We start from the raw sequence: 19,203 nt of genomic DNA on the forward strand, positions 1-19,203 counted from the left end.
GCCCCAGCGGCATCACTGGGACTGCCCGAAGGAAGGGGCTTATCCCCTACGACTGCCGGTGCCGGGGGCTGCTCTGACGGGACCTCAGCCCGCACCTTCTGCAAGACCCACCCGCAAAGCTGAGGCAGCTCCCCAGAGTCGCCGTTGGCTGCACTGGGCCCACGTTGCAGCAATAAAGAGGGACGAAGCTTCGGGGCACTTTCTGGCCAATGCCATGTCTTGTCATTATTCTTACTAGTTCCCCCTCTCCCAACCCCGCCTCCTTCCTGGTGTTGCAGCTGCCCACGGCGGAGCCCGAGAAGGGGAGGAGGGTCCCTGCCTGGCCTGCAGCTCCCTCCCTCGCCATTCTTGGTGTCGTTTGGGGACCTTTTGGTGCGGCAGTGAGGCAAAGGTGTGCTTCGGGGCTGCGCACAGTGGGCCCCGAGGAAGGGCGCGATTGTCTTGCGGGCCTTTGAGGGCCTTTGCAGCGAGCCCTGTCCCTGCTGGAGGGGACGCCGGTCGTGCTCAAGACGAAGGCCTTGCAGGCCCTGTTGGGGGGGGGTGTGCCCTCCCCGGCCCCCGAGCTCTGCCCTTGTCGCAGAGGCTCTGGGTGTCCGCCAGGAGCCGAGGGGGAGCCCTCGCCCTCCCCCTCTTCTTTATCTAGTGAGGCTCAGGGAAGCTGTAGCCCTCCATGTGGTACGGAACCCTTGTCCCAGGGGCTCTGTGCTGCTTTCCGTGTGGGGCCGTGTCTGTGAGTCCTGCAGGGCCCCGACTGTCGTGGCTCCCCCACCAAAGGGCCGCCCCCCCTGGGGAAGGGGACAGGGGAGTCCCCCACCACCATTGCCTGCTCTGCTGGCGGTGACTCGTCCCTGGGGGAGGCTCGGTGCCCTTTGGGGCTTGCTGGCTGTGATGTGGGGCTCAGCGGGGCTTTTGCACCCCTTGGGTGCCATTTCCCCATGGCCCCTGTGCTCCCTCCCCCTCCCACGCAGGCACAGAGCCGTTCTGGAGAAACAACTTTTAATGGAAAAAAACACAAGGCAACAGGTAAAATCAAAGCTACCCTACCCCACCCACCCTCCAACAGCCTCCCCGCCCTCCGCCCCTAAACACCACCCCCACTCCCCCGCCCTCCACCTCAGCCCCACGCTGCATCTAATCCCCGCCATGCCACCCCCTCTAATCCCGCCCTGCCACCCGCGTGCTGCCTGCCAGAGCCCTGCGCTTGCTGGCGGCCTTTGGCAAGGGGCTCTTCCCCCGCTTCTTGCCCCGTGCCCCTGCCATGGCAGGCTGGGGCCCTGGCAGCTCCCTCCCCGCATCCCCCCACGGCTCCTGCAGCTCCAGCCCGATGCTCTGGACAAACTCTTCCAGGCTCAGGGTGGCGTCGGCGGTCTCGGGGACGCTGTAGTCAGGGCTGAGCAGCTCCTCGGGCAGAGCGAGTGAGGCGAGGTCGCAGGGGGGGATGCCTGCGCTGGTGGCACCAGGGTCCCCAGGCGTGGGGCCGCTGCTGGGACCCTCCGGGCTGATCCCCGACTCGTCCATGGAGCAGCCAAAGAACCTGAGGGCCTCGTGGAGAGGCACCTCATCGGGCAGCGCAAGGTCAGCAGCCGGGTCTCCCAGAGGCTGGTTGTGGGGAGCAGCAGAGGGGCTGGTGTGGACGTGGGTGCCCAGGGGGATGTTGGTGCCCGGGTGTGCCCCCGCGGGGGTGCCGCTGACAGCGATGTTGGTGTGTGCTGGCTGCCCCTCGGCGTGCTCATAGGCGGGGATGGCCGTCGGCGAGATCGGGGAGGCTGTGGCCACCGCTCCAGCCTCTGCGCAGGTGCCACCGGGGTCCCCAGGCATGGGGCCGCTGCTGGGCCCTCCCTGGCTGAGCCCCTCCGCATCCAGGGAGCAACCAAGGAGCCTTAGGGCCTCTTCAAGAAGCTCCTTGTCAGAGACTCCAAGGCCAGCAGCTGGGTCCCCAAGACCTTGGTTGTGGGTGGCAGTCGAGGGGCTGGTGGGGACGTTGGTGCCTGGTGGCATGTTGCATGCCGAGGGTGCAGCCGTGCCTTCAGCGTGCTGGAGGCCAGAGCTGGACGGCGGCTGCACCGGGGAGGCTGGGGCCACCGCTCTCCTCTGCTCTTGGTAGGGGGCGTGGTGTTGGGGTTGGCCGTGGGGGGTGCGTGGGGCTGCCCAGGCCAGGCAGGTCGCGCAGCCCCCGGGGCCCCAGAGGCCAGCACCCGGCAGAGAAGTGGCACCGTGGGCGAGCGTGGCGGTGGCCCGTGGAAGCAGGCTGGTGGTTGTGCGCTGCATGTGGAACGCCCGCGGGTCGAAGAAGCAGCCCCGTGGAGGCCTCTGCAGCCCTGTGGGGGTGAGTGGGAGCCGTGTTGGTCCACGGGGACCCTGCAGGGGCACCTGCTGAGCCAGCCCCCATTGCCTGTAGCCCCCGTCTCTGCACCAGGTACGTTAGGAGCTTGTGGCCGGGGCGCTCCCCGCCTCTGGGGTGATCTGCTGTGCCGGCAAGGTGGGCTTGGAAACTGGGGAGGAGGTTCAGTTTGAGAGGGTGAAATGGGAGGGATGTCCCCAAGCCTTTGGGGAATTCTCTGGAAATTGGATGCGGTGGGCTCCCGTCAGCCAGGGGAGGGCAGCGATGCTCACTCAGGCTTGCTGAAGGCCTGTGCCATATCTGCCGGGGGGCTGGGGATGGTGGTGGGGGGGCTGAAGGTGCCCGTGGGTCGGGGATGCTGAAGGTGTTGGGGTGGCCGAGCAGAGAGGGGTGCCGTACCTGCTGGTGGTGCCTGTGGGGCGTGGGTTGCCACCGCCGGTGGGGGTGCCCAGGCTGCGGGGAAGGGCTGCTCCTGCGCGGGCAGTGGGCACAGGTTGGCTGAGCCTGAAAGAGAGACAGGAGCGATGGCCGGTGGTGAGCTCCGCTCTTGCCCCCAGGAGCGGTCCCCGGGCTGCAGGGCTGGGCTCGTTGCCTACCTGGTGGGGAGAAGGTTTCGGGGAGTACAAAAGTGTGGAGGAGCCGGGGTGCCGGGGCGGCACGGGAGCCGCGCGGTGGGAGCCCCAGTGGTGGCCGCGCCATGGTTCGTTGTGGTTGTTGGCCTCTAAGGAGACTCTGGGGTCTCCCGGGACAGAACGTGTCGGCTGTCCGTGTTCCGCCATGCCCCTAGAGCCTCCCCAGCTCCTCCTGGGGAGGGAAAGGGTTAAGGGGGGCTGGGGTGCCCCCGATGTGTTGCGGGTTCATCAGCTGTCAGCGGCGGTGGGTACAAGTGGCTGTTTCTGGAAGCCTTTGGTCCCTTTGCGGAGCTGGGCTCTCCTTGGGATTCGCGGTCCCCGGTGGAACGAGTCCCACGCCCGGAGTGCTGGGATGGCGGGTAGGGGCTCTTCAGGAGGGGTGGGCAGGGCAGGCGAGGTGGCGGTGCCGACGTGGATGGTGGAAAGGGAGGGGTTTGATGGTGCAGCCCTTGCAGTCAGCGGTGCTGTGGTCGGGAGGCTGCGGGGGAGGACCAGGCGGGTGGCAGCCAAGGCAGCTGTTGGAGTGGCTGTGTGCTGCCGATGGCCCAGCCGGCATGCCGGCAGCGGGGAGTTAGCCTATAGGTGATTAGGAGGAATCTGTGGCCTGGGAGCCAGGCTTCCACTTGCCAGGCATCAGCCGGGAATGCCATCCTGCTGTGAGGAGCAGGCCTGGAAAAATCCTGGACTTTGCTGGGGAGAAGTCGTTTTCACACAGCCTCAGGGATCCCCCCGGGAAAGAGGCCCTCCTCGACTTGCTGGTTGTGAATGGAGGAGGGCTGCTGGGAGAAGGGATGGTCTTGGCCGCAGTGATGGTGAAGCGGTTGAGTTGCAAACGGTCCGTGTAATGAGAAAGAAGGAGAGCAGAGTTGCTCCCCTGGCTTTTGAGAGAGCAAACGTCAAGCTCACCTCGCAACCACAGTCATGATCCAACTGGTTTCTTTGGAGCGGTGGTACAGTCACCTCTTGCTCCCAAGAGTTTAAAGGGGGCAAAGCGTCGGTGAGTTTAATACCCAGCGTGGATCATCATTCTTCAAGTGTCTTTCAGCTGTTATCGTTCACAATCAGTCAACAGTCGACCTACCACGAACTATCAACCCTGCAGCAATCTTCAACATTCGAAGGGTGACTAACAGTAGCAACGAGCAAACATACGAACATCATCCTGGGGTTGTGTTGGGACATCCATCTCCCATAGGGATAGGGTTTGAAGGGGGAATGTCAAGTGCGTGGGTGCAGACTGGGGGCGTGGCCATTTCACACATGGCATTTAGGGCAGCGTTAGCCTCAGGGACAGCTTTTAAGGGAGCGACTCCTTCACAGCGGACACGGATTTCCGTAGCGTGCTCTTAATACAGCTGATAATAATACAAACTACCACAATTACGATGATGACCGTTAGCAAAGACTGAGGGAGGCTACTTAGCCTCCCCAACAGGGAAATCCCAAACGCACTGAAAACTTTCCCCAGGCACTTAGTCCCTAGCGCAGTGGGCATTTCTCTGGTGTCTTTGGCCATTCTCTTCACCTCGTTCATCTGTTCTCGTAGTGGCACTGAAACGTGTGCCATGTGGACGCAACTGTCACCTCCCGATAGCTTCAGCTTCCCGCATACGCCTTTCTCCCTCGGCAGGAGGAAGTCTAACACAGCTCAGATTTGAGCAGTCGTCTTGCTGGTTTCTTGCAGTCGATGCTTTAAGAGGCCTAGGCTATCATGTGCAGAGTTTGTTAGTGCCTCTAGCTGCAGGCTTGGGTCTAGGAGAGAGTGTTTCGGACTGGAGGGATCCCGATTCCAAAGATTGCGCGCGGTGGCGGTGCAGCTGGTGCAGGGGACAGGAGTGTTGGGGCGAGGACGATGCTCGGGGCGGGCGAGCGTGCGAGATGAGACGGTGAGCGGCAGCATCCCCGGGAGCTGCGCCGTGCCATGCTGATGGCACCGGGACTGCGCCCGTGCAGGCCCCAACGGGACTCCTAACGCCCCAGCGGCATCACTGGGACTGCCCGAAGGAAGGGGCTTATCCCCTACGACTGCCGGTGCCGGGGGCTGCTCTGACGGGACCTCAGCCCGCACCTTCTGCAAGACCCACCCGCAAAGCTGAGGCGGCTCCCCAGAGTCGCCGTTGGCTGCACTGGGCCCACGTTGCAGCAATAAAGAGGGACGAAGCTTCGGGGCACTTTCTGGCCAATGCCATGTCTTGTCATTATTCTTACTGGTTCCCCCTCTCCCAACCCCGCCTCCTTCCTGGTGTTGCAGCTGCCCACGGCGGAGCCCGAGAAGGGGAGGAGGGTCCCTGCCTGGCCTGCAGCTCCCTCCCTCGCCATTCTTGGTGTCGTTTGGGGACCTTTTGGTGCGGCAGTGAGGCAAAGGTGTGCTTCGGGGCTGCGCACAGTGGGCCCCGAGGAAGGGCGCGATTGTCTTGCGGGCCTTTGAGGGCCTTTGCAGCGAGCCCTGTCCCTGCTGGAGGGGACGCCGGTCGTGCTCAAGACGAAGGCCTTGCAGGCCCTGTTGGGGGGGGGTGTGCCCTCCCCGGCCCCCGAGCTCTGCCCTTGTCGCAGAGGCTCTGGGTGTCCGCCAGGAGCCGAGGGGGAGCCCTCGCCCTCCCCCTCTTCTTTATCTAGTGAGGCTCAGGGAAGCTGTAGCCCTCCATGTGGTACGGAACCCTTGTCCCAGGGGCTCTGTGCTGCTTTCCGTGTGGGGCCGTGTCTGTGAGTCCTGCAGGGCCCCGACTGTCGTGGCTCCCCCACCAAAGGGCCGCCCCCCCTGGGGAAGGGGACAGGGGAGTCCCCCACCACCATTGCCTGCTCTGCTGGCGGTGACTCGTCCCTGGGGGAGGCTCGGTGCCCTTTGGGGCTTGCTGGCTGTGATGTGGGGCTCAGCGGGGCTTTTGCACCCCTTGGGTGCCATTTCCCCATGGCCCCTGTGCTCCCTCCCCCTCCCACGCAGGCACAGAGCCGTTCTGGAGAAACAACTTTTAATGGAAAAAAACACAAGGCAACAGGTAAAATCAAAGCTACCCTACCCCACCCACCCTCCAACAGCCTCCCCGCCCTCCGCCCCTAAACACCACCCCCACTCCCCCGCCCTCCACCTCAGCCCCACGCTGCATCTAATCCCCGCCATGCCACCCCCTCTAATCCCGCCCTGCCACCCGCGTGCTGCCTGCCAGAGCCCTGCGCTTGCTGGCGGCCTTTGGCAAGGGGCTCTTCCCCCGCTTCTTGCCCCGTGCCCCTGCCATGGCAGGCTGGGGCCCTGGCAGCTCCCTCCCCGCATCCCCCCACGGCTCCTGCAGCTCCAGCCCGATGCTCTGGACAAACTCTTCCAGGCTCAGGGTGGCGTCGGCGGTCTCGGGGACGCTGTAGTCAGGGCTGAGCAGCTCCTCGGGCAGAGCGAGTGAGGCGAGGTCGCAGGGGGGGATGCCTGCGCTGGTGGCACCAGGGTCCCCGGGCGTGGGGCCGCTGCTGGGACCCTCCGGGCTGATCCCCGACTCGTCCACGGAGCAGCCAAAGAACCTGAGGGCCTCGTGGAGAGGCACCTCATCGGGCAGCGCAAGGTCAGCAGCCGGGTCTCCCAGAGGCTGGTTGTGGGGAGCAGCAGAGGGGCTGGTGTGGACGTGGGTGCCCAGGGGGATGTTGGTGCCCGGGTGTGCCCCCGCGGGGGTGCCGCTGACAGCGATGTTGGTGTGTGCTGGCTGCCCCTCGGCGTGCTCATAGGCGGGGATGGCCGTCGGCGAGATCGGGGAGGCTGTGGCCACCGCTCCAGCCTCTGCGCAGGTGCCACCGGGGTCCCCAGGCGTGGGGCCGCTGCTGGGACCCTCCGGGCTGATCCCCGACTCGTCCACGGAGCAGCCAAAGAACCTGAGGGCCTCGTGGAGAGGCACCTCATCGGGCAGCGCAAGGTCAGCAGCCGGGTCTCCCAGAGGCTGGTTGTGGGGAGCAGCAGAGGGGCTGGTGTGGACGTGGGTGCCCAGGGGGATGTTGGTGCCCGGGTGTGCCCCCGCGGGGGTGCCGCTGACAGCGATGTTGGTGTGTGCTGGCTGCCCCTCGGCGTGCTCATAGGCGGGGATGGCCGTCGGCGAGATCGGGGAGGCTGTGGCCACCGCTCCAGCCTCTGCGCAGGTGCCACCGGGGTCCCCAGGCATGGGGCCGCTGCTGGGCCCTCCCTGGCTGAGCCCCTCCGCATCCAGGGAGCAACCAAGGAGCCTTAGGGCCTCTTCAAGAAGCTCCTTGTCAGAGACTCCAAGGCCAGCAGCTGGGTCCCCAAGACCTTGGTTGTGGGTGGCAGTCGAGGGGCTGGTGGGGACGTTGGTGCCTGGTGGCATGTTGCATGCCGAGGGTGCAGCCGTGCCTTCAGCGTGCTGGAGGCCAGAGCTGGACGGCGGCTGCACCGGGGAGGCTGGGGCCACCGCTCTCCTCTGCTCTTGGTAGGGGGCGTGGTGTTGGGGTTGGCCGTGGGGGGTGCGTGGGGCTGCCCAGGCCAGGCAGGTCGCGCAGCCCCCGGGGCCCCAGAGGCCAGCACCCGGCAGAGAAGCGGCACCGTGGGCGAGCGTGGCGGTGGCCCGTGGAAGCAGGCTGGTGGTTGTGCGCTGCATGTGGAACGCCCGCGGGTCGAAGAAGCAGCCCCGTGGAGGCCTCTGCAGCCCTGTGGGGGTGAGTGGGAGCCGTGTTGGTCCACGGGGACCCTGCAGGGGCACCTGCTGAGCCAGCCCCCATTGCCTGTAGCCCCCGTCTCTGCACCAGGTACGTTAGGAGCGTGTGGCCGGGGCGCTCCCCGCCTCTGGGGTGATCTGCTGTGCCGGCAAGGTGGGCTTGGAAACTGGGGAGGAGGTTCAGTTTGAGAGGGTGAAATGGGAGGGATGTCCCCAAGCCTTTGGGGAATTCTCTGGAAATTGGATGTGGTGGGCTCCCGTCAGCCAGGGGAGGGCAGCGATGCTCACTCAGGCTTGCTGAAGGCCTGTGCCATATCTGCCGGGGGGCTGGGGATGGTGGTGGGGGGGCTGAAGGTGCCCGTGGGTCGGGGATGCTGAAGGTGTTGGGGTGGCCGAGCAGAGAGGGGTGCCGTACCTGCTGGTGGTGCCTGTGGGGCGTGGGTTGCCACCGCCGGTGGGGGTGCCCAGGCTGCGGGGAAGGGCTGCTCCTGCGCGGGCAGTGGGCACAGGTTGGCTGAGCCTGAAAGAGAGACAGGAGCGATGGCCGGTGGTGAGCTCCGCTCTTGCCCCCAGGAGTGGTCCCCGGGCTGCAGGGCTGGGCTCGTTGCCTACCTGGTGGGGAGAAGGTTTCGGGGAGTACAAAAGTGTGGAGGAGCCGGGGTGCCGGGGCGGCACGGGAGCCGCGCGGTGGGAGCCCCAGTGGTGGCCGCGCCATGGTTCGTTCTGGTTGTTGGCCTCTAAGGAGACTCTGGGGTCTCCCGGGACAGAACGTGTCGGCTGTCCGTGTTCCGCCATGCCCCTAGAGCCTCCCCAGCTCCTCCTGGGGAGGGAAAGGGTTAAGGGGGGCTGGGGTGCCCCCGATGTGTTGCGGGTTCATCAGCTGTCAGCGGCGGTGGGTACAAGTGGCTGTTTCTGGAAGCCTTTGGTCCCTTTGCGGAGCTGGGCTCTCCTTGGGATTCGCGGTCCCCGGTGGAACGAGTCCCACGCCTGGAGTGCTGGGATGGCGGGTAGGGGCTCTTCAGGAGGGGTGGGCAGGGCAGGCGAGGTGGCGGTGCCGACGTGGATGGTGGAAAGGGAGGGGTTTGATGGTGCAGCCCTTGCAGTCAGCGGTGCTGTGGTCGGGAGGCTGCGGGGGAGGACCAGGCGGGTGGCAGCCAAGGCAGCTGTTGGAGTGGCTGTGTGCTGCCGATGGCCCAGCCGGCATGCCGGCAGCGGGGAGTTAGCCTATAGGTGATTAGGAGGAATCTGTGGCCTGGGAGCCAGGCTTCCACTTGCCAGGCATCAGCCGGGAATGCCATCCTGCTGTGAGGAGCAGGCCTGGAAAAATCCTGGACTTTGCTGGGGAGAAGTCGTTTTCACACATCCTCAGGGATCCCCCCGGGAAAGAGGCCCTCCTCGACTTGCTGGTTGTGAATGGAGGAGGGCTGCTGGGAGAAGGGATGGTCTTGGCCGCAGTGATGGTGAAGCGGTTGAGTTGAAAACGGTCCGTGTAATGAGAAAGAAGGAGAGCAGAGTTGCTCCCCTGGCTTTTGAGAGAGCAAACGTCAAGCTCACCTCGCAACCACAGTCATGATCCAACTGGTTTCTTTGGAGCGGTGGTACAGTCACCTCTTGCTCCCAAGAGTTTAAAGGGGGCAAAGCGTCGGTGAGTTTAATACCCAGCGTGGATCATCATTCTTCAAGTGTCTTTCAGCTGTTATCGTTCGCAATCAGTCAACAGTCGACCTACCACGAACTATCAACCCTGCAGCAATCTTCAACATTCGAACGGTGACTAACAGTAGCAACGAGCAAACATACGAACATCATCCTGGGGTTGTGTTGGGACATCCATCTCCCATAGGGATAGGGTTTGAAGGGGGAATGTCAAGTGCGTGGGTGCAGACTGGGGGCGTGGCCATTTCACACATGGCATTTAGGGCAGCGTTAGCCTCAGGGACAGCTTTTAAGGGAGCGACTCCTTCACAGCGGACACGGATTTCCGTAGCGTGCTCTTAATACAGCTGATAATAATACAAACTACCACAATTACGATGATGACCGTTAGCAAAGACTGAGGGAGGCTACTTAGCCTCCCCAACAGGGAAATCCCAAACGCACTGAAAACTTTCCCCAGGCACTTAGTCCCTAGCGCAGTGGGCATTTCTCTGGTGTCTTTGGCCATTCTCTTCACCTCATTCATCTGTTCTCGTAGTGGCACTGAAACGTGTGCCATGTGGACGCAACTGTCACCTCCCGATAGCTTCAGCTTCCCGCATACGCCTTTCTCCCTCGGCAGGAGGAAGTCTAACACAGCTCAGATTTGAGCAGCCGTCTTGCTGGTTTCTTGCAGTCGATGCTTTAAGAGGCCTAGGCTATCATGTGCAGAGTTTGTTAGTGCCTCTAGCTGCAGGCTTGGGTCTAGGAGAGAGTGTTTCGGACTGGAGGGATCCCGATTCCAAAGACTGCGCGCGGTGGCGGTGCAGCTGGTGCAGGGGACAGGAGTGTTGGGGCGAGGACGATGCTCGGGGCGGGCGAGCGTGCGAGATGAGACGGTGAGCGGCAGCATCCCCGGGAGCTGCGCCGTGCCATGCTGATGGCACCGGGACTGCGCCCGTGCAGGCCCCAACGGGACTCCTAACGCCCCAGCGGCATCACTGGGACTGCCCGAAGGAAGGGGCTTATCCCCTACGACTGCCGGTGCCGGGGGCTGCTCTGACGGGACCTCAGCCCGCACCTTCTGCAAGACCCACCCGCAAAGCTGAGGCGGCTCCCCAGAGTCGCCGTTGGCTGCACTGGGCCCACGTTGCAGCAATAAAGAGGGATGAAGCTTCGGGGCACTTTCTGGCCAATGCCATGTCTTGTCATTATTCTTACTGGTTCCCCCTCTCCCAACCCCGCCTCCTTCCTGGTGTTGCAGCTGCCCACGGCGGAGCCCGAGAAGGGGAGGAGGGTCCCTGCCTGGCCTGCAGCTCCCTCCCTCGCCATTCTTGGTGTCGTTTGGGGACCTTTTGGTGCGGCAGTGAGGCAAAGGTGTGCTTCGGGGCTGCGCACAGTGGGCCCCGAGGAAGGGCGCGATTGTCTTGCGGGCCTTTGAGGGCCTTTGCAGCGAGCCCTGTCCCTGCTGGAGGGGACGCCGGTCGTGCTCAAGACGAAGGCCTTGCAGGCCCTGTTGGGGGGGGGTGTGCCCTCCCCGGCCCCCGAGCTCTGCCCTTGTCGCAGAGGCTCTGGGTGTCCGCCAGGAGCCGAGGGGGAGCCCTCGCCCTCCCCCTCTTCTTTATCTAGTGAGGCTCAGGGAAGCTGTAGCCCTCCATGTGGTACGGAACCCTTGTCCCAGGGGCTCTGTGCTGCTTTCCGTGTGGGGCCGTGTCTGTGAGTCCTGCAGGGCCCCGACTGTCGTGGCTCCCCCACCAAAGGGCCGCCCCCCCTGGGGAAGGGGACAGGGGAGTCCCCCACCACCATTGCCTGCTCTGCTGGCGGTGACTCGTCCCTGGGGGAGGCTCGGTGCCCTTTGGGGCTTGCTGGCTGTGATGTGGGGCTCAGCGGGGCTTTTGCACCCCTTGGGTGCCATTTCCCCATGGCCCCTGTGCTCCCTCCCCCTCCCACGCAGGCACAGAGCCGTTCTGGAGAAACAACTTTTAATGGAAAAAAACACAAGGCAACAGGTAAAATCAAAGCTACCCTACCCCACCCACCCTCCAACAGCCTCCCCGCCCTCCGCCCCTAAACACCACCCCCACTCCCCCGCCCTCCACCTCAGCCCCACGCTGCATCTAATCCCCGCCATGCCACCCCCTCTAATCCCGCCCTGCCACCCGCGTGCTGCCTGCCAGAGCCCTGCGCTTGCTGGCGGCCTTTGGCAAGGGGCTCTTCCCCCGCTTCTTGCCCCGTGCCCCTGCCATGGCAGGCTGGGGCCCTGGCAGCTCCCTCCCCGCATCCCCCCACGGCTCCTGCAGCTCCAGCCCGATGCTCTGGACAAACTCTTCCAGGCTCAGGGTGGCGTCGGCGGTCTCGGGGACGCTGTAGTCAGGGCTGAGCAGCTCCTCGGGCAGAGCGAGTGAGGCGAGGTCGCGGGGGGGATGCCTGCGCTGGTGGCACCAGGGTCCCCAGGCGTGGGGCCGCTGCTGGGACCCTCCGGGCTGATCCCCGACTCGTCCATGGAGCAGCCAAAGAACCTGAGGGCCTCGTGGAGAGGCACCTCATCGGGCAGCGCAAGGTCAGCGGCCGGGTCTCCCAGCGGCTGGTTGTGGGGAGCAGCAGAGGGGCTGGTGTGGACGTGGGTGCCCAGGGGGATGTTGGTGCCCGGGTGTGCCCCCGCGGGGGTGCCGCTGACAGCGATGTTGGTGTGTGCTGGCTGCCCCTCGGCGTGCTCATAGGCGGGGATGGCCGTCGGCGAGATCGGGGAGGCTGTGGCCACCGCTCCAGCCTCTGCGCAGGTGCCACCGGGGTCCCCAGGCATGGGGCCGCTGCTGGGCCCTCCCTGGCTGAGCCCCTCCGCATCCAGGGAGCAACCAAGGAGCCTTAGGGCCTCTTCAAGAAGCTCCTTGTCAGAGACTCCAAGGCCAGCAGCTGGGTCCCCAAGACCTTGGTTGTGGGTGGCAGTCGAGGGGCTGGTGGGGACGTTGGTGCCTGGTGGCATGTTGCATGCCGAGGGTGCAGCCGTGCCTTCAGCGTGCTGGAGGCCAGAGCTGGACGGCGGCTGCACCGGGGAGGCTGGGGCCACCGCTCTCCTCTGCTCTTGGTAGGGGGCGTGGTGTTGGGGTTGGCCGTGGGGGGTGCGTGGGGCTGCCCAGGCCAGGCAGGTCGCGCAGCCCCCGGGGCCCCAGAGGCCAGCACCCGGCAGAGAAGCGGCACCGTGGGCGAGCGTGGCGGTGGCCCGTGGAAGCAGGCTGGTGGTTGTGCGCCGCATGTGGAACGCCCGCGGGTCGAAGAAGCAGCCCCGTGGAGGCCTCTGCAGCCCTGTGGGGGTGAGTGGGAGCCGTGTTGGTCCACGGGGACCCTGCAGGGGCACCTGCTGAGCCAGCCCCCATTGCCTGTAGCCCCCGTCTCTGCACCAGGTACGTTAGGAGCTTGTGGCCGGGGCGCTCCCCGCCTCTGGGGTGATCTGCTGTGCCGGCAAGGTGGGCTTGGAAACTGGGGAGGAGGTTCAGTTTGAGAGGGTGAAATGGGAGGGATGTCCCCAAGCCTTTGGGGAATTCTCTGGAAATTGGATGCGGTGGGCTCCCGTCAGCCAGGGGAGGGCAGCGATGCTCACTCAGGCTTGCTGAAGGCCTGTGCCATATCTGCCGGGGGGCTGGGGATGGTGGTGGGGGGGCTGAAGGTGCCCGTGGGTCGGGGATGCTGAAGGTGTTGGGGTGGCCGAGCAGAGAGGGGTGCCGTACCTGCTGGTGGTGCCTGTGGGGCGTGGGTTGCCACCGCCGGTGGGGGTGCCCAGGCTGCGGGGAAGGGCTGCTCCTGCGCGGGCAGTGGGCACAGGTTGGCTGAGCCTGAAAGAGAGACAGGAGCGATGGCCGGTGGTGAGCTCCGCTCTTGCCCCCAGGAGTGGTCCCCGGGCTGCAGGGCTGGGCTCGTTGCCTACCTGGTGGGGAGAAGGTTTCGGGGAGTACAAAAGTGTGGAGGAGCCGGGGTGCCGGGGCGGCACGGGAGCCGCGCGGTGGGAGCCCCAGTGGTGGCCGCGCCATGGTTCGTTGTGGTTGTTGGCCTCTAAGGAGACTCTGGGGTCTCCCGGGACAGAACGTGTCGGCTGTCCGTGTTCCGCCATGCCCCTAGAGCCTCCCCAGCTCCTCCTGGGGAGGGAAAGGGTTAAGGGGGGCTGGGGTGCCCCCGATGTGTTGCGGGTTCATCAGCTGTCAGCGGCGGTGGGTACAAGTGGCTGTTTCTGGAAGCCTTTGGTCCCTTTGCGGAGCTGGGCTCTCCTTGGGATTCGCGGTCCCCGGTGGAACGAGTCCCACGCCTGGAGTGCTGGGATGGCGGGTAGGGGCTCTTCAGGAGGGGTGGGCAGGGCAGGCGAGGTGGCGGTGCCGACGTGGATGGTGGAAAGGGAGGGGTTTGATGGTGCAGCCCTTGCAGTCAGCGGTGCTGTGGTCGGGAGGCTGCGGGGGAGGACCAGGCGGGTGGCAGCCAAGGCAGCTGTTGGAGTGGCTGTGTGCTGCCGATGGCCCAGCCGGCATGCCGGCAGCGGGGAGTTAGCCTATAGGTGATTAGGAGGAATCTGTGGCCTGGGAGCCAGGCTTCCACTTGCCAGGCATCAGCCGGGAATGCCATCCTGCTGTGAGGAGCAGGCCTGGAAAAATCCTGGACTTTGCTGGGGAGAAGTCGTTTTCACACATCCTCAGGGATCCCCCCGGGAAAGAGGCCCTCCTCGACTTGCTGGTTGTGAATGGAGGAGGGCTGCTGGGAGAAGGGATGGTCTTGGCCGCAGTGATGGTGAAGCGGTTGAGTTGAAAACGGTCCGTGTAATGAGAAAGAAGGAGAGCAGAGTTGCTCCCCTGGCTTTTGAGAGAGCAAACGTCAAGCTCACCTCGCAACCACAGTCATGATCCAACTGGTTTCTTTGGAGCGGTGGTACAGTCACCTCTTGCTCCCAAGAGTTTAAAGGGGGCAAAGCGTCGGTGAGTTTAATACCCAGCGTGGATCATCATTCTTCAAGTGTCTTTCAGCTGTTATCGTTCGCAATCAGTCAACAGTCGACCTACCACGAACTATCAACCCTGCAGCAATCTTCAACATTCGAACGGTGACTAACAGTAGCAACGAGCAAACATACGAACATCATCCTGGGGTTGTGTTGGGACATCCATCTCCCATAGGGATAGGGTTTGAAGGGGGAATGTCAAGTGCGTGGGTGCAGACTGGGGGCGTGGCCATTTCACACATGGCATTTAGGGCAGCGTTAGCCTCAGGGACAGCTTTTAAGGGAGCGACTCCTTCACAGCGGACACGGATTTCCGTAGCGTGCTCTTAATACAGCTGATAATAATACAAACTACCACAATTACGATGATGACCGTTAGCAAAGACTGAGGGAGGCTACTTAGCCTCCCCAACAGGGAAATCCCAAACGCACTGAAAACTTTCCCCAGGCACTTAGTCCCTAGCGCAGTGGGCATTTCTCTGGTGTCTTTGGCCATTCTCTTCACCTCATTCATCTGTTCTCGTAGTGGCACTGAAACGTGTGCCATGTGGACGCAACTGTCACCTCCCGATAGCTTCAGCTTCCCGCATACGCCTTTCTCCCTCGGCAGGAGGAAGTCTAACACAGCTCAGATTTGAGCAGTCGTCTTGCTGGTTGCTTGCAGTCGATGCTTTAAGAGGCCTAGGCTATCATGTGCAGAGTTTGTTAGTGCCTCTAGCTGCAGGCTTGGGTCTAGGAGAGAGTGTTTCGGACTGGAGGGATCCCGATTCCAAAGATTGCGCGCGGTGGCGGTGCAGCTGGTGCAGGGGACAGGAGTGTTGGGGCGAGGACGATGCTCGGGGCGGGCGAGCGTGCGAGATGAGACGGTGAGCGGCAGCATCCCCGGGAGCTGCGCCGTGCCATGCTGATGGCACCGGGACTGCGCCCGTGCAGGCCCCAACGGGACTCCTAACGCCCCAGCGGCATCACTGGGACTGCCCGAAGGAAGGGGCTTATCCCCTACGACTGCCGGTGCCGGGGGCTGCTCTGACGGGACCTCAGCCCGCACCTTCTGCAAGACCCACCCGCAAAGCTGAGGCGGCTCCCCAGAGTCGCCGTTGGCTGCACTGGGCCCACGTTGCAGCAATAAAGAGGGACGAAGCTTCGGGGCACTTTCTGGCCAATGCCATGTCTTGTCATTATTCTTACTGGTTCCCCCTCTCCCAACCCCGCCTCCTTCCTGGTGTTGCAGCTGCCCACGGCGGAGCCCGAGAAGGGGAGGAGGGTCCCTGCCTGGCCTGCAGCTCCCTCCCTCGCCATTCTTGGTGTCGTTTGGGGACCTTTTGGTGCGGCAGTGAGGCAAAGGTGTGCTTCGGGGCTGCGCACAGTGGGCCCCGAGGAAGGGCGCGATTGTCTTGCGGGCCTTTGAGGGCCTTTGCAGCGAGCCCTGTCCCTGCTGGAGGGGACGCCGGTCGTGCTCAAGACGAAGGCCTTGCAGGCCCTGTTGGGGGGGGGTGTGCCCTCCCCGGCCCCCGAGCTCTGCCCTTGTCGCAGAGGCTCTGGGTGTCCGCCAGGAGCCGAGGGGGAGCCCTCGCCCTCCCCCTCTTCTTTATCTCGTGAGGCTCAGGGAAGCTGTAGCCCTCCATGTGGTACGGAACCCTTGTCCCAGGGGCTCTGTGCTGCTTTCCGTGTGGGGCCGTGTCTGTGAGTCCTGCAGGGCCCCGACTGTCGTGGCTCCCCCACCAAAGGGCCGCCCCCCCTGGGGAAGGGGACAGGGGAGTCCCCCACCACCATTGCCTGCTCTGCTGGCGGTGACTCGTCCCTGGGGGAGGCTCGGTGCCCTTTGGGGCTTGCTGGCTGTGATGTGGGGCTCAGCGGGGCTTTTGCACCCCTTGGGTGCCATTTCCCCATGGCCCCTGTGCTCCCTCCCCCTCCCACGCAGGCACAGAGCCGTTCTGGAGAAACAACTTTTAATGGAAAAAAACACAAGGCAACAGGTAAAATCAAAGCTACCCTACCCCACCCACCCTCCAACAGCCTCCCCGCCCTCCGCCCCTAAACACCACCCCCACTCCCCCGCCCTCCACCTCAGCCCCACGCTGCATCTAATCCCCGCCATGCCACCCCCTCTAATCCCGCCCTGCCACCCGCGTGCTGCCTGCCAGAGCCCTGCGCTTGCTGGCGGCCTTTGGCAAGGGGCTCTTCCCCCGCTTCTTGCCCCGTGCCCCTGCCATGGCAGGCTGGGGCCCTGGCAGCTCCCTCCCCGCATCCCCCCACGGCTCCTGCAGCTCCAGCCCGATGCTCTGGACAAACTCTTCCAGGCTCAGGGTGGCGTCGGCGGTCTCGGGGACGCTGTAGTCAGGGCTGAGCAGCTCCTCGGGCAGAGCGAGTGAGGCGAGGTCGCAGGGGGGGATGCCTGCGCTGGTGGCACCAGGGTCCCCAGGCGTGGGGCCGCTGCTGGGACCCTCCGGGCTGATCCCCGACTCGTCCACGGAGCAGCCAAAGAACCTGAGGGCCTCGTGGAGAGGCACCTCATCGGGCAGCGCAAGGTCAGCGGCCGGGTCTCCCAGAGGCTGGTTGTGGGGAGCAGCAGAGGGGCTGGTGTGGACGTGGGTGCCCAGGGGGATGTTGGTGCCCGGGTGTGCCCCCGCGGGGGTGCCGCTGACAGCGATGTTGGTGTGTGCTGGCTGCCCCTCGGCGTGCTCATAGGCGGGGATGGCCGTCGGCGAGATCGGGGAGGCTGTGGCCACCGCTCCAGCCTCTGCGCAGGTGCCACCGGGGTCCCCAGGCATGGGGCCGCTGCTGGGCCCTCCCTGGCTGAGCCCCTCCGCATCCAGGGAGCAACCAAGGAGCCTTAGGGCCTCTTCAAGAAGCTCCTTGTCAGAGACTCCAAGGCCAGCAGCTGGGTCCCCAAGACCTTGGTTGTGGGTGGCAGCAGAGGGGCTGGTGGGGACGTTGGTGCCTGGTGGCATGTTGCATGCCGAGGGTGCAGCCGTGCCTTCAGCGTGCTGGAGGCCAGAGCTGGACGGCGGCTGCACCGGGGAGGCTGGGGCCACCGCTCTCCTCTGCTCTTGGTAGGGGGCGTGGTGTTGGGGTTGGCCGTGGGGGGTGCGTGGGGCTGCCCAGGCCAGGCAGGTCGCGCAGCCCCCGGGGCCCCAGAGGCCAGCACCCGGCAGAGAAGCGGCACCGTGGGCGAGCGTGGCGGTGGCCCGTGGAAGCAGGCTGGTGGTTGTGCGCTGCATGTGGAACGCCCGCGGGTCGAAGAAGCAGCCCCGTGGAGGCCTCTGCAGCCCTGTGGGGGTGAGTGGGAGCCGTGTTGGTCCACGGGGACCCTGCAGGGGCACCTGCTGAGCCAGCCCCCATTGCCTGTAGCCCCCGTCTCTGCACCAGGTACGTTAGGAGCTTGTGGCCGGGGCGCTCCCCGCCTCTGGGGTGATCTGCTGTGCCGGCAAGGTGGGCTTGGAAACTGGGGAGGAGGTTCAGTTTGAGAGGGTGAAATGGGAGGGATGTCCCCAAGCCTTTGGGGAATTCTCTGGAAATTGGATGCGGTGGGCTCCCGTCAGCCAGGGGAGGGCAGCGATGCTCACTCAGGCTTGCTGAAGGCCTGTGCCATATCTGCCGGGGGGCTGGGGATGGTGGTGGGGGGGCTGAAGGTGCCCGTGGGTCGGGGATGCTGAAGGTGTTGGGGTGGCCGAGCAGAGAGGGGTGCCGTACCTGCTGGTGGTGCCTGTGGGGCGTGGGTTGCCACCGCCGGTGGGGGTGCCCAGGCTGCGGGGAAGGGCTGCTCCTGCGCGGGCAGTGGGCACAGGTTGGCTGAGCCTGAAAGAGAGACAGGAGCGATGGCCGGTGGTGAGCTCCGCTCTTGCCCCCAGGAGCGGTCCCCGGGCTGCAGGGCTGGGCTCGTTGCCTACCTGGTGGGGAGAAGGTTTCGGGGAGTACAAAAGTGTGGAGGAGCCGGGGTGCCGGGGCGGCACGGGAGCCGCGCGGTGGGAGCCCCAGTGGTGGCCGCGCCATGGTTCGTTGTGGTTGTTGGCCTCTAAGGAGACTCTGGGGTCTCCCGGGACAGAACGTGTCGGCTGTCCGTGTTCCGCCATGCCCCTAGAGCCTCCCCAGCTCCTCCTGGGGAGGGAAAGGGTTAAGGGGGGCTGGGGTGCCCCCGATGTGTTGCGGGTTCATCAGCTGTCAGCGGCGGTGGGTACAAGTGGCTGTTTCTGGAAGCCTTTGGTCCCTTTGCGGAGCTGGGCTCTCCTTGGGATTCGCGGTCCCCGGTGGAACGAGTCCCACGCCTGGAGTGCTGGGATGGCGGGTAGGGGCTCTTCAGGAGGGGTGGGCAGGGCAGGCGAGGTGGCGGTGCCGACGTGGATGGTGGAAAGGGAGGGGTTTGATGGTGCAGCCCTTGCAGTCAGCGGTGCTGTGGTCGGGAGGCTGCGGGGGAGGACCAGGCGGGTGGCAGCCAAGGCAGCTGTTGGAGTGGCTGTGTGCTGCCGATGGCCCAGCCGGCATGCCGGCAGCGGGGAGTTAGCCTATAGGTGATTAGGAGGAATCTGTGGCCTGGGAGCCAGGCTTCCACTTGCCAGGCATCAGCCGGGAATGCCATCCTGCTGTGAGGAGCAGGCCTGGAAAAATCCTGGACTTTGCTGGGGAGAAGTCGTTTTCACACAGCCTCAGGGATCCCCCCGGGAAAGAGGCCCTCCTCGACTTGCTGGTTGTGAATGGAGGAGGGCTGGTGGGAGAAGGGATGGTCTTGGCCACAGTGATGGTGAAGCGGTTGAGTTGAAAACGGTCCGTGTAATGAGAAAGAAGGAGAGCAGAGTTGCTCCCCTGGCTTTTGAGAGAGCAAACGTCAAGCTCACCTCGCAACCACAGTCATGATCCAACTGGTTTCTTTGGAGCGGTGGTACAGTCACCTCTTGCTCCCAAGAGTTTAAAGGGGGCAAAGCGTCGGTGAGTTTAATACCCAGCGTGGATCATCATTCTTCAAGTGTCTTTCAGCTG

The 19,203-nt window shown here is 64.6% G+C and overlaps 2 protein-coding genes across 2 annotated transcripts; both read right to left on the reverse strand.

Moving 5' to 3' along the window:
• Positions 1 to 1,155: 1,155 nt before the first annotated feature.
• LOC135316486 (proline-rich protein 22-like) lies at positions 1,156 to 3,040 on the reverse strand. Its single transcript, XM_064469944.1, has 3 exons — positions 2,938 to 3,040; positions 2,741 to 2,845; positions 1,156 to 2,318 (listed from the first exon to the last, which is right to left on the reverse strand). The coding sequence occupies exons 1-3, from the start codon at positions 3,038 to 3,040 to the stop codon at positions 1,156 to 1,158; spliced, it is 1,371 nt and encodes a 456-aa protein (XP_064326014.1).
• A 13,297-nt stretch (positions 3,041 to 16,337) lies between these two features.
• Positions 16,338 to 18,222, reverse strand: LOC135316487 (proline-rich protein 22-like). The gene is made up of 3 exons (XM_064469945.1): positions 18,120 to 18,222; positions 17,923 to 18,027; positions 16,338 to 17,500 (listed from the first exon to the last, which is right to left on the reverse strand). Exons 1-3 carry the CDS (start codon positions 18,220 to 18,222, stop codon positions 16,338 to 16,340), a joined length of 1,371 nt encoding a protein of 456 aa, XP_064326015.1.
• Between the last annotated feature and the right edge of the window lie 981 nt (positions 18,223 to 19,203).

Source organism: Phalacrocorax carbo, chromosome 19 (assembly GCF_963921805.1).
Source record: "Phalacrocorax carbo chromosome 19, bPhaCar2.1, whole genome shotgun sequence".
NCBI classification, from domain to species: domain Eukaryota; kingdom Metazoa; phylum Chordata; class Aves; order Suliformes; family Phalacrocoracidae; genus Phalacrocorax; species Phalacrocorax carbo.

What these genes read in the sequence shown, in the direction of transcription:
- LOC135316486 (XM_064469944.1), bottom strand. Translation starts at nt 3,040, where the DNA reads ATGGCGCGGCCACCACTGGGGCTCCCACCGCGCGGCTCCCGTGCCGCC. An exon ending in CGAAACCTTCTCCCCACCAG is followed by an intron (nt 2,846 to 2,937) that starts GTAGGCAACGAG and finishes TCTCTCTTTCAG; the next exon opens with GCTCAGCCAACCTGTGCCCA. An exon ending in CCCACAGGCACCACCAGCAG is followed by an intron (nt 2,319 to 2,740) that starts GTACGGCACCCC and finishes TCACCCCCACAG; the next exon opens with GGCTGCAGAGGCCTCCACGG.
- LOC135316487 (XM_064469945.1), bottom strand. Translation starts at nt 18,222, where the DNA reads ATGGCGCGGCCACCACTGGGGCTCCCACCGCGCGGCTCCCGTGCCGCC. An exon ending in CGAAACCTTCTCCCCACCAG is followed by an intron (nt 18,028 to 18,119) that starts GTAGGCAACGAG and finishes TCTCTCTTTCAG; the next exon opens with GCTCAGCCAACCTGTGCCCA. An exon ending in CCCACAGGCACCACCAGCAG is followed by an intron (nt 17,501 to 17,922) that starts GTACGGCACCCC and finishes TCACCCCCACAG; the next exon opens with GGCTGCAGAGGCCTCCACGG.